Source organism: Hemiscyllium ocellatum, chromosome 11 (genome assembly GCF_020745735.1).
Source record: "Hemiscyllium ocellatum isolate sHemOce1 chromosome 11, sHemOce1.pat.X.cur, whole genome shotgun sequence".
NCBI lineage: Eukaryota > Metazoa > Chordata > Chondrichthyes > Orectolobiformes > Hemiscylliidae > Hemiscyllium > Hemiscyllium ocellatum.
Genome location: NC_083411.1, coordinates 93980935 through 93993844, shown reverse-complemented (window position 1 = coordinate 93993844; position 12910 = coordinate 93980935). Strand labels below are relative to the sequence as shown.

The 12910-nt window shown below is 40.9% G+C and overlaps 1 protein-coding gene across 2 annotated transcripts in view; it reads right to left on the bottom strand.

Annotated features, from left to right (window-relative positions):
• Nucleotides 1–12111, bottom strand: part of ocrl (OCRL inositol polyphosphate-5-phosphatase) — a 119147-nt gene extending 107036 nt beyond the window's left edge. The window contains exons 1-2 of one of the 2 annotated variants that reach the window (XM_060832724.1): nt 11975–12111; nt 3424–3504 (exon numbers count right to left, since the gene is read on the bottom strand). In XM_060832724.1, coding sequence (XP_060688707.1) covers nt 3424–3504; nt 11975–12015 — 122 coding nt within the window. In that variant the 5' untranslated portion in view covers nt 12016–12111. Of the gene's footprint in view, nt 1–3419; nt 3505–11974 lie in introns of those variants that run through there. The other variant, XM_060832726.1, reaches the window with a different exon arrangement.
• Nucleotides 12112–12910: the final 799 nt, after the last annotated feature.

Sequence of the window (12910 nt, the reverse complement as noted above, 5' to 3'; positions counted from 1 at the left end):
TGAATATTACTGAATCTAATCTCTTATTTTAGATTTTACTTAATTGACTGAATCCCCCAGCTATTGTGACAGGATCACATATTTGGATCATTAGTTGAGGCTGCTAAGCTACTAGTTCAGAGACGTAATATTCCAATCATACTCATATTCAGGATGGGAAACACTAATTCAGAAGTACAGAAATGATGTTTCAGTTGTGTTTAGTCTTCAGGAGACCCCACCTGGTTTATATGTTCAGTTTTTGGCATAATAACTTCTCATGTAGATAGAAATCAGCGTAAAGAATTTAAAGAACAAGTTTCATAAACACGTTTTGTATTTCTTGGGGTTTAGATTATAGAAATGTTGAGGTGTTTAAAATGATGATTTGACTCGATACGGTTGGGATAAGCTATTCCCTCTGGTAGGAGGAACTGGGATAGAGAGCACAATGGAATTTTGAACTTGCTCTTTCAAAAAAACTATGGATGTTAGGTCAATTGAGATTTAAGATTATTAACAGACTTTTGTTGGTCAAGGGAATCAAGGGACAGAGAACAAAGCACGCTAAACAGTACGGGTACAAATAAGATACGGTTTAACCGAATGGCAGAGCAGGCCCAAGTTCCAAACAGCCTACTGTTCCTGTGTTCTCCTGAACACTGTGTTCACATCAGAACTTATCAACAGAACACAAAAATATTAACTGTACACAATTCATATCTAAAATGAAGAGATCACTTCATCAACTTTCTCAATACTATGTAACATTCAAGTTGGGTAAAGTGATGGGATGTGAACCCATTGATCTGGGTCTCTGGATTACTAGCTCAGTGACATTATCACTACACCACTGCTTCCTCTTCACGGTGGGTGAGGAGTGTAGTCAGCAGGATTTGAACCTTTGTTGTGAGACCCCATGGATTTTTAACCTAAAGCCCGATCACTCAAATACAATCACAGGCCTTTAAAAGATGAAAGGAGAAAGTGAGGACTGCAGATGTTGGAGATCAGAGCTGAAAATGTGTTGCTGGAAAAGCGCAGCAGGTCAGGCAGCATCCAAGGATCAGGAAAATCGACGTTTCGGGCATGAGCCCTTCTTCAGGAATGAGGAGAGTGCGCCAAGCAGGCTAAGATAAAAGGTATCTTAGCCTGCTTGGCGCACTCTCCTCATTCCTGAAGAAGGGCTCATGCCCGAAACATTGATTTTCCTGATCCTTGAATGCTGTCTGACCTGCTGCACTTTTCCAGCAACACATTTTCAGCTTTAAAAGATGAAAGTCAGGAATGGGCTTCCCAACCCAATGTATGCATCCTTTCGTGCCTCATTTGTTGCATTTTTTTTTGCCAATGTCTAAGATTCTTCAGAAATCTTTCTTTTTGGATCTCATCACCGTATCTCTCTCCTCTTCTTCCAAATTCTTCAAAATGTAATTCTTTAAGTTTACTTCGGCCACCTCCCTTAACTTCTCTACCACTGTCTCAACATTTCCAAGAACTCCTTTATCCAAGGTTTGGAACATATTGTTTCATGAAAGTTTCTATATAAATTACTGTTAATGGAATTCAATAAATGAAACATATTTTCACTATTATATAGCAAGCAATCTTATCTTCCTCCTTATCTGTATTTCAGCACATATCACAACAGTCTGATGCAGTCAGCAGGAACAGTGGCATGTTCAGTCCACAGAATAATTGTAGTCTAAATACTCTGACAATATTAACAAAACTCATTCCAATAGTTTGCAATCTAAAAATGATGCACATAATATTGCAACTGACTACAATTGCCTTTTCATCATTTAAAAGATAAACAGTAACAATTTCATTACAGGCAGTAAAAAGACAGTATGCAATGTAGAGTGCTAGTCATGCAAGTTGGTAGATTTCATGCGAATGAATTGTTTTACTATCAAGAAAGGATGTAGTCAGGACCAGTTTACACAAGATTACATTTAATTCCTTCTTGGATTTGAGCGCCACTTTCAGATCCGACCTTTAGTCCTCGCCCATGGTTACAAAACAGGTGGTGATTTGTCATCTTATTATCATACTGGTATTTGACTCATACAACTGAACGGCTAGACAACTTGTGGACTTGAGATTTAAACACTACCTGCTTTGGGGTGGAACTGGAATTACATACAGGTTAGATGGGCAGAGACCAATTTTTGCTTCTGGATAAAAACAACATTAATAGAGTTGAACATTGCTCAAAATCAAAGGGGAAACATACCCTGGAATCACAAAGCTCATTTCAAGTTTTTAAAAAAGCACAGGTCTAAAAATATAAATGGAAATAGATTTCAAACTATGATCCTCAAAATAACTAATCTCACAACTAACAGCACTGGCTGATCATCTTTCTCTTTACCAAACCTATAACAAACATAAGAGAATTAAGTTGCAATAATCCAAAAACTATTAACCGAGATAAAAAGAAAGACTGGCAGTAGAGGATTTTATTTTTTCTAACAGTCAGAAGTGGCTCTCATCTATTTTGCCTAATATTTGCATCATTTTTGCATTTTTAAAAAAAAACAAAAGCAGAAGCTGCCTTCAGTTTCCGATTACAACATAATTGGCGGAGACTCAGTCAGGAGGAAAACAAAACCCTGTCAAAATGCATTCGGAATGTGGCAATAGGTTGGGGAGGGGTGCTGGGGTGGGGGCTAGGTGATAGAAGAGATATAGAGTGGGCAGGGGAACGATAAGCTTGCAGACAGCATATAGCAGGGTTCAGTATCCGGAATAAAGTTGTTTAGAGGCAGCAACACAAAAAAAACATGAAATTTCTAGAGATACACATCTCAGAAAACATGAATTTGATAACATAACACAAATTAGAGCAGGAGAAGGTCACAATTGTCTCTGTTGTCTGATCTATCATTCAATAAATTCCATTTATATTTTTAAACCAGTGCTATATTTGTTTAAGCTCATGATGTCCACTACTGCACCCTATGCCCATGTAACTCAATTCCCTTGCTGTCTAACAATTTGGCAATTTATCCATTGATCAAACATGCCTGCTACTCTGGGGGAAGACAATTTCATAACTTCAACATCTTTTCTTAAGTTGGTGTGCACTGACTACAAAGCAAGGACATTCACTTGCACAGCACCTTACAAACATCTTGGCAATATCAAAACAAGTAGACTCTGATTTATCTGAAAAGGAGCAGGGAAATGGTGTTCACTTATACACAGTCTCTTTCTGTCAGATGTTTCTTACACACAGGATCATTTGGTGGTAAAGGGATTCAAATCCAGGCTTCTAATCGATAGATCACACAAGCATATCAAAAAGACTCATGTATGTGCATCTAGACAGTCATATCTAAACAAGAGGTAAACTTTTGACATATTCTATCGAATAGCAGATCAACTTGAATAAATCACAACAAATACGAAGCCAAATAAAAACATGTACATACTTACTCATATTCACCTTTGTTTTCAATGAGATACAAAACTCTGGGTACTTTCAGCCCATCTTTCAGCTCGGAACCATTGACTGCTTTTCAAATTATTAAGGAACCATATATTTCAGTTCAACAAGGATACAAGTAAACATATAATCAAAGTAGTAATTATCGTCATTCTTTAGGAATATCTACATCCAAATTTCACCTTTCAGCAAATACAGATGTACAAAAATTAGATCTGAAGTTGGATGCAGCAGAGAAAGAAAAAAAAGTGAGGAAACTAAAGACACCAATTGAATCAAGGGATACAGCAATTTGGTTACAGCCTTCATTGGTCCTGCATTGAAAATTCCCTTTCACTCACATAAATTTCAAAAATACAAAATAGTGACAAAACAAGTGTAATACCAATCAAAATCTGAAGTGACACTTAAAATTCCAATGAAACAAATTTAAATAAAAGGCAAAAATTGAGGCCAGTTTCTAACTTGATTCGCACTTTTGAACTGAAAATCTGAATATAACAAACTGAAATAAAACAAAAGCATTGCATATGATTAATGTTTTTGTTATAAAGACAAATTCTAGAGTGAATAAATTTAAACTGATATCTAATGTCACTTAGAATCGCTGATAAATTTTGAACTTGAGGATACTAGCTGATTTTTTTTAATCTAGTAAATTATATTAATGTTATTGTTTAAGGTAATGTGGTAAGGAATATGATAGTATCAACCCATCATGCACTATTCCACTGAATAACTGAGAAAAGTCACTCAATTTTATCTATGATAATTAATGAGTCTTTTATTATCTTGACTAAAACATTTTCACCACCTCAATCTGAATTAAAACCCAGGATTTCACTTGTTTTTTCCAGAAAACTATCAGTGGTTGCGCCAACTGGATATGTGTAAGCTAGATGCAAACAGTTTACAGAACATTTGCAAAATGCATTATTACCTATCTTGATGTTGAAATAACTTGATGTTTCCCTTCATTTTGTAATGATAGCAAAGCTCAAAACTATGTCTCAGAAAAGATGCACAATTAAGTATTAATAAGTCCTTCACTGTACTGAAGAACGCAATATTAAACTTACAAACCGTAATGCCGTGAATTTTGTTTTCAATGAAAAGATTATTAACCAAAGATACCATTTGCTTTTCATACAAATTCAATATTTTTAAAGCAATCTGATTACAATTCATACTGAATAAAATGTATGCATTTTTATTTATCAATTTAGTTTCTCAAAATACATATTTAAATATTTTTCACCAAGCTTTTTTCAATTTGTGCCAGTTGCTTCCTCCCACTGGTAAATATAATAATTACAGCACAACAATTTCCCAACTATCAGCCGAGAATGTTACAGGTGGCAAGGGATGCGAAGTATTGTTTAGTTAGGTTGTTCACAAGCATAATGATGAATATGGAGTATTATAAAATTGCCTGTAAGACTCCAAAATCTAATTTTACAAAATTACAATAATATTGCAACAAATGAAAGACATGTCATATCTTTCTTCACTGAACATTTTGAAGGGAATAAAAGTTCAACCAATGAGAAATTTTTGTACTTTTAAATCCGTTCCCTTCTCTCAAAAGCACAAACAGTAATTGAACAAATGATCAACTACTCAATTTTTGGTGAAACTAGTGTGGGGATGAATAATGCTCAGGCCAAAATCAGCAATTTCTTCTGAATTATGCCAAGAGATTGTTTTGCTCAATTGAGGCAAAACGAACTTCAGTTTAATATTGCACCAGAAAGACAAAAACTTAAGAATACAGTATTCGCTGAGTATTATACAATATTGCCAACTTAAGAGTATGCACTCTTCCCAGCATTGAGGTTTCAATGTGGGTCATTCTCACTTAAGATGGGAAAGCATAATCACTGAACCACATCTGCACAGGCCAGTAAACAGGGTCACAACTTACATCATTGCACAATGGCCTTTTATAATACATTTGCAGGATACAGACATCACTGATTAGGCTCACATTTATTGCCTGTCCCTTATTGCCCTTCATGATGTGGTACTGAGCTGCCTCCTTGGACCACTCAAAGAAACATCTACAGTGCTAAGCGGAAAGGAGTTCCCTGATTTTAACTCAGTATATTATAGAACATGCTGTACATGTTCAAATGTACCAAATAGTTCCAGAGATGTAGAGGAATGGATAGCAAAGATGATTCTTGATAGGAGCGAGGGTGACAGGATAGTTATGGGGGACTTCAACTTCCCAAATATTGATTGGGAATACTATAGTTCAAGTACTTTAAATGAATCAGCTTTTGTCCACTGTGTGCAGGAGGGTTTTCTGACACAGTATGTAGACAGGCCAACAAGGGGCGAGGCCACATTAAATTTGGTACTGGGTACTCCTCTATATTGGTGAGATAGGCCGCTTACTTGCGGAACGCTTCAGAGAACACCTCTGGGCCGCCCGAACCAACCAACCCAATCACCCCGTGGCTCAACACTTTAACTCCCCCTCCCACTCCACCGAGGACATGCAAGTCCTTGGACTCCTCCACCGGCAGAACACAACTACACGACGGCTGGAGGAGGAGCGCCTCATCTTCCGCCTGGGAACCCTCCAACCACAAGGTATGAATTCAGATTTCTCCAGCTTCCTCATTTCCCCTCCCCCCACCTTGTCTCAGTCGGTTCCCTCAACTCAGCACCGCCCTCCTAACCTGCAATCCTCTTCCTGACCTCTCCGCCCCCACCCCACTCCGGCCTATCACCCTCACCTTGACCTCCTTCCACCTATCCCACCTCCATCGCCCCTCCCCCTAGTCCCTCCTCCCTACCTTTTATCTCAGCCGGCTTGGCTCTCTCTCTCTTATTCCTGATGAAGGGCTTATGCTCGAAACGTCGAATTCTCTATTCCTGAGATGCTGCCTAACCTGCTGTGCTTTGACCAGCAACACATTTGCAGCTACTGGGTAATGAACCCAGCCAGGTGATTTGGAGGTAGGTGAGCACTTTAGCGATAGTGATCATAATTCAGTTATGGTTACTTTCATGATGGAAAGGGATAGGTATACACTGGAGGGCAAGAGCTACAGCTGGGGGAAAGGTAATTACAACGTGATTACACAAGGTTTAGGATGCACAGAATGGGGAAGGAAACTGCAGAGCATGGGTGCAATTGAAATTTGGAGTTTATGCAAGGAACAGCTACTGTGCATCCTTGATAAGTATGGACTTGTCAGACAGGGAGGAAGTTGTTGAGTGCAGTAGCCATGGTTTACTAAAGAAGTTGAATCGCTCTACAAGAGAAAGGTGGCAGCTTACGTTAGGATGAGATGTGAAGGCTCAGTTGGGGCGATTGAGAGTTACAATGTAACCAAGAAAGACCTAAAGAGAGAGCTAAGACAAGCCAGGAAGGGACATTCCCCAGATAGGATCAAGGAAAACCCTAAAGATTTCTATAGGTATATAGAGGATAAAAGAATGACCAAAGTAAGATTAGGACCAATCAAGGACAGTAGTGGAAAATTGTGTGTGGAATCAGAGGAGATAGGGGAAGCATTAAATGAATATTTTTCGTCAGTATTCACACTGGAAAAAGACAATGCTGTTGAGGAGAATACTGAGAAACAGGTTACTAGACTAGGTGGAATTGAGGTTCACAAGGAGGAGGTGTTAGAAATTATGAGCAGTTGAAAATAGATAAATCCCTTGGGCTGGATGGGATTTATCCTAGGATTTTCTGGGAAGCCAGGGAGGAGATTGCTGAGCGTTTGGCTTTGATCTTTATGTTGCCATTGTCTACAGGAATAGTACCAGAAGACTGGAGGATAGCAAATGTTGTTCCCTTGTTCAAGAAGGGGGGTAGAGACAACCCTGGTAATTACAGACCAGTGAGCCTTACTTTAGTTGTGGGTAAAGTGTTGGAAAAGGTTATAAGAGATAGGATTTATAATTATCTTGATAGGGATAAGTTGATTAGGGATAGTCAACATGGTTTTGTGAAGGGTAGGTCTTGTCTCTCAAACCTTATTGAGTTCTTTGAGAAGGTGACCAATCAGGTGATGAGGGTAAAGCAGTTGGCGTGGTGTATATAGATTTCAGTAAGGTATTTGACAAGGCTTCGTATGGGAGGCTACTACACAAAATACATAGGCATGGGATTGAGGGCTATTTAGTAGTTTGGATCAGAAATTGGTTAGCTGAAAAGACAACAGAGGGTGGTGGTTGATGGGAAATGTTCATCCTACTGGTGTACTGCAAAGCTCGGTTTTGGGTCCACTGCTATTTGTCATTTTTATAAACGACTTTGATGAGGGCATAGAAGGATGGGTTAGTAAACTTGTGGATGACTCTAAGGTTGGTAGAGTTGTGGATAGTTACGAAGAATGTTGTAGGATACAGAGGGACATAGATAAGCTGCAGAGCTGGCTGAGAGATGGCAAATGGAGGTTAATGCAGAAAAGTGAGAGGTGAGTCATTTGGAAGGAGTAACAGGAATGCAAAATACTGGGCGAATGGCAAGATTCTTGGTAGCGTAGATGACAGAGAGATCTCAGTGTCCATGTACATAGATCACCCAGGTTGATAGGGTTCCAGAGTGTGGTGCTAGAAAAGCACAGTCGGTCAGGCAGCATCAGTGAACCAAGAAAATTGATATTTTCGGCATCAGGAATGAGGCTTGTGGGTTGGAGCTGAGAGATAAATGGGAAGGGGAGGGGGTTGAGGTGAGGGGGAGGTAGCTGGAAAGTGATAGATATGGAGGTGAGGGAGAAGGGCAGTACGGAGGGCAGTGCCAAGTTGGAGGCTCGGGACTGGGATAATGTAAGGCAGGGGAAGGGGGGGGAAGCTGTTGAAACCCACATTTATCCCGTGTGGTTGCAGGGTCCCAAGGCGGAATATGAAGCGTTCCACCTCCAGGCGTTGGGTGGTAATGGTTTGACGGTGAAGGAGGCCCAAGATCTGCATGTCCTTGATGGAGTGGGAGGAGGAAGGGGCGTTGAAGTGTTCAGCCACAGGGTGGTGGGGTTGGTGGGTGCGGGTATCCCAGAGATGTTCTCTGAAACGATCCGCAAGAAGGCGTCCTGTCTCCCCGATGTAGAGGAGACCACACCTGGTGTAACGGATGCAGTAGATGACATTAGGAGAGGTGCAGGTGAATTTCTGATGGGTGTAGAAGGATCCTTGGAGGGAGCTGAGGGGAATGGTGTGGGCACAGGTTTTGTACTTTTTGCAGTGACAGGGAAAGGTGCCAGGAGTGGGGTGTGGGTCGGTGGGGTGTGTGGACCTGACGAGGGAGTCATGGAGGGAATGATCTTTTCAGAATGCTGAAAGGACTGGGGAGGGAAATAAATCTCTGGTGGTGATATATTGGGACCCTGCCCCAACTAACAAGCCTCATTCCTGATGAAGGGCTTATGCCAGAAATGTTGATTCTCCTGCTCCTCAGATGCTGCCTGATCGTCTGTGCTTTTCCAGCACCACACTCTCAACTCTGATCTCCAGCATCTGCAGTCCTCACTTTCTCCAGGTTGATAAGGCTGTTAAGAAGGCATACGGTGTGTTAGTTTTTATTAGTAGAGGGATCAAGTTTCAGAACCATGAGGTGATGCTGCAGCTTTACAAAACACTGGTGTGGCTGCACTTGGAGTATTGCATTCAGTTCTAGTCACTGCATTATAAGAAGGATGTGGAAGCATTCGAAAGCTATGGAGGGAAGGTCTTGCAAGGAAAGATTGAGGGACTTGAGGCTGTTTTCGTTAGAGAGAAGGTTGAGAAGTGACTTAATTGAGAAATATAAGATAATCAAAAAGTTAGATTGGGTGAACAGCGAGAGCCTTTTTCCTTGAATAGTGATGGCTAGCATGAGGGGACATAGCTTTAAATGGAGGGGTGATATAGGACAGATGTTAGAGGTGGTTTCTTTACTCAGAGAGTAGTAGGGGCATGGAATGCACTGCCTGCAACTCTAGTAGACTCACTGATATTAAGGGCATTTAAATGGTTGTTGGATAGGCATATGGATGAGAATGGAAGAGTGTAGGTTAGATGGGCTTGAGATTGTTGCGCTGCCCTGTGAAACCAGCGAGGGCCAAAGGGCCTGTATTTCGCTGTAAAGTTCGATGTTTACGTACATTACAAAAAAGGTACCTCAACTCTAACACCCACTCTACTTGCAAAATATTAACGCTACTGTTAGAAGCAGAAGATTTACCAAGTATTAAGTGCAGTGAGTTTTCATCAAAAATGGTGTGACTTATGTAGAAATATGAATAAACATTATGGAAATTACAAAAAAATTGAATAGATGTCAGGCGGTGATTACAACATGTTATGAACGACATATGGAATTGTATAGAAAATTAAAACAGTTACAAACAAGATCTGGGAAAAAAAATTGGAGACCAACTGAGTAAACCAAGGCTCAAAAGACCATATAGATGATCTTAACCCTCTTTCTCCAGATCTACAATCCTAAGTTTCTTGTTCCTTTGCACTTTCCACAGGTGACACACTCTAGATATTCATCAAATCATACACAACACACCTAAATGTAAACTGTTCTAAATTCTCTTCCAAAGTGAAAACTGAACCAAACAGTCAAATTTATGCTTCAAAAACATTAACAATCCACCTTACCTGGCCATGTATCCTTTAGCAATCTGACTAACTCAGGAACATATTCCAAAAATTCTTTCCTTCAATTTCCTTGCTCTATAGTTGCAGTTTACACTTCTGATCCAAGAGATCAGTTTGAATAGCCTTTACTATACTTCCACCATGTCAAAATAGAGAACACCTGAAAGATTTCTGAATCAATGATGGATAAACAGAAGGCTTATTGATGTGGTTTTCTAACTCAATCATGTTGCATAAAGATGACTTATGCCCGATGAGAAACTGAACCACTGGGTTCTTTTTATAAAACCTACTCAACTTAGTTAGCCCAGTTGCCTGGACAACTAATTTGCAAAACAGAACACTAAAAACATGGGTTCAATTCTTGCACCAACTGAGGTTACTATGAAGGGCTTTCCATAATTCCTTGCCTTACCTGAGGTATGAAGAACCACAAACAAAGTTCTTTCTTTCAAATGGCCTGCTTTGAATAAGGTAAATATAGCAATCATAATATTGGAATAATGATGTTGGAAACTTTAGTCTTGAACACTGTCTGAACTTATGCAAACAAATGCAGAAATTCATAGTCCAATTTGGTATTAGCATCAGAACATCACCACCTATTTTTGTAATAAGCGATCAAATGCCCAATGGGAGATTATGTTACGTTCTATAAAGGAGAAGGTCTGTGCATGCTTAGTTAGATGATATAACCTGAGTAGTAATTAAAAGTACAACTGACTTCAACACCCTGGAACTGACAAACATTTTAAACAATTCTACTTAAAGTAGGTGAATGCCTTGTTGTATTATTGCCAGGGCATTAATCCAGAGACACAAGTAATGTTCTAGGGACCTGGAATTCAATAAAAAACCTGGAAGTAAGAGTCTAATGATGACCGCAAAACCATTGCTGATTGCTGGAAAAACCTATATGCTTCATTAATGTCCACTAGGGAAGGAAACTCTATGTTTACATAGTCTGGCCTACATGTGCCTCCAGATCCACAGCTACAGGAGGGAATTTTAATTGCCCTCTGGGCAATTATTGCTGCAGCAACGTTCACAACGCGAATGAATAAAACAACCGAGAAGGGAAACAACAGGTATCCTCCTCTCGCTTGGTATGTTACGATTCCAACCGAATACGCTGGCACCAGTTGGGGGTGGGATGAGGTTCAGTTGCGATGCGCCTCACAGTACAATGATCCATCACCATTCAGCTTGATCCTCTTAGGGGCTTGCCATCGGATTCGCCCAAAACTTTGCGGGGGGCTAACACCCATACGGGTAAAAAGTGAGGTCTGCAGATGCTGGAGATCAGAGCTGAAAATGTGTTGCTGGTTAAAGCGCAGCAGGTCAGGCAGCATCCAAGGAACAGGAAATTCGACGTTTCGGGCATAAGCCCTTCATCAGGAATACATCGATTCTTAACTGACCTATGCATATGTCAATACTACATCAATACAAAATTGGAGAGCTTTGATTTAGCCAATTCTGTTGCATATCCAAGTTTACAAACAACAACGAAGTAGCTTTGTCCCCAAACTAATGATCTCACGCATCAGTATTGCGGGGCAAGGCCATAGAAAGGGCGGATTGCAGCGCACCAGCTCAGCAACAAAACAAACCTTTCGTAGCAACTAACAAAACCTTCAGGATAAATTCTCCAAAACAGGTCAAAAGAAAAACACACCAAGGCTTCACTGATCAGCAGCCACAGGGCTAACATATCACGGGCAGGGTGCAGCGATGGAAGGGGTGTACTGGGCCGGAGCTAGGAGGGTTCTGGCCGGGCCCAGGACTGCCCCAGCTCTGTGATCCGGCCCGAGCCCGAGCCCGGGGCCGGGGCCCTTCTGTCACGTTTCCCGGTTGCCAGGACTCCCGGCCGTATGTTACAGCCCGCCCCCTAAACCTCAATCTCCACATTCCGCCCCACCTCGAAAGGATATTATCACGGGCTTGCCCCGTCCTCTCGGCGCCGGTTTCTCCATGAAGCCTCCCGAAGCGGAGCTTCCACCCGGCCCGAGCCGCCGCGCACTCCCGACCACAGCTCGGTGCCTTCACCTCGGCGACATTGCTTCAGTCAGCCAACGCCAACGAGTTCGATCCTCCCACTGGGCAGGCCAAGAGCGGCGCCACCTTCCGTCCTCGAGCGTGCGGCGCTGCCTTCCTCCGCGTGCTGGTGCAGCCCTGGAGTTTGCACAGCAGCGTTTGCACAGCTCACTCTAATTGTGGCATATTTTACTAACTCTCAAAATAAGCGACAAAGTGCATTAAGAACGCTGCAAAATATAATGCTTTTCTAATTCTCATTGCATTTTTTCTAATGAGGGCATCTCGAACATTGATGTGAAGGTGCAGGTGTTGGATTGGGGTGGAGAACATTAAAAATCACACGACACAAGGTTATAGTCCAACAGGTTTATTCTCAGAGTGGTAGTCTTCATCAGATAGTTGTTTTGCAGGACCATAAGACGCAGAATTTATTGCAAAAGATTACAGTGTCATGCAACTGAAATAATATATTGAACAAACTTAGATTGCTGTTAAGTCTTTCATCTTTCAGAATGGGTTGCAGGTTTCGATTTATTAATATGTAAATCCCAGAACTTCTTTTATGTCACGTTCTTGAGATGACTTAGGTTTTATAAGAAAAGGTGGCATTTCAGCTCAGACAATGCATTAAAGTTGTGAGGTTAGAGTCTGTTAAGTTATCTTGACAATCTGATTTAAAAGATATTCTGGGATTTACACATTAATGAACTGAAACCTGCAACCCCATTCTAAAAAGATGAACGACTTAACAGCAATCTAGGTTTTTTTTCAGATTAGATTCCCTATAGTGTGGAACCAGACCCTTCTGCCCAACTAGTCCACACCGACCCT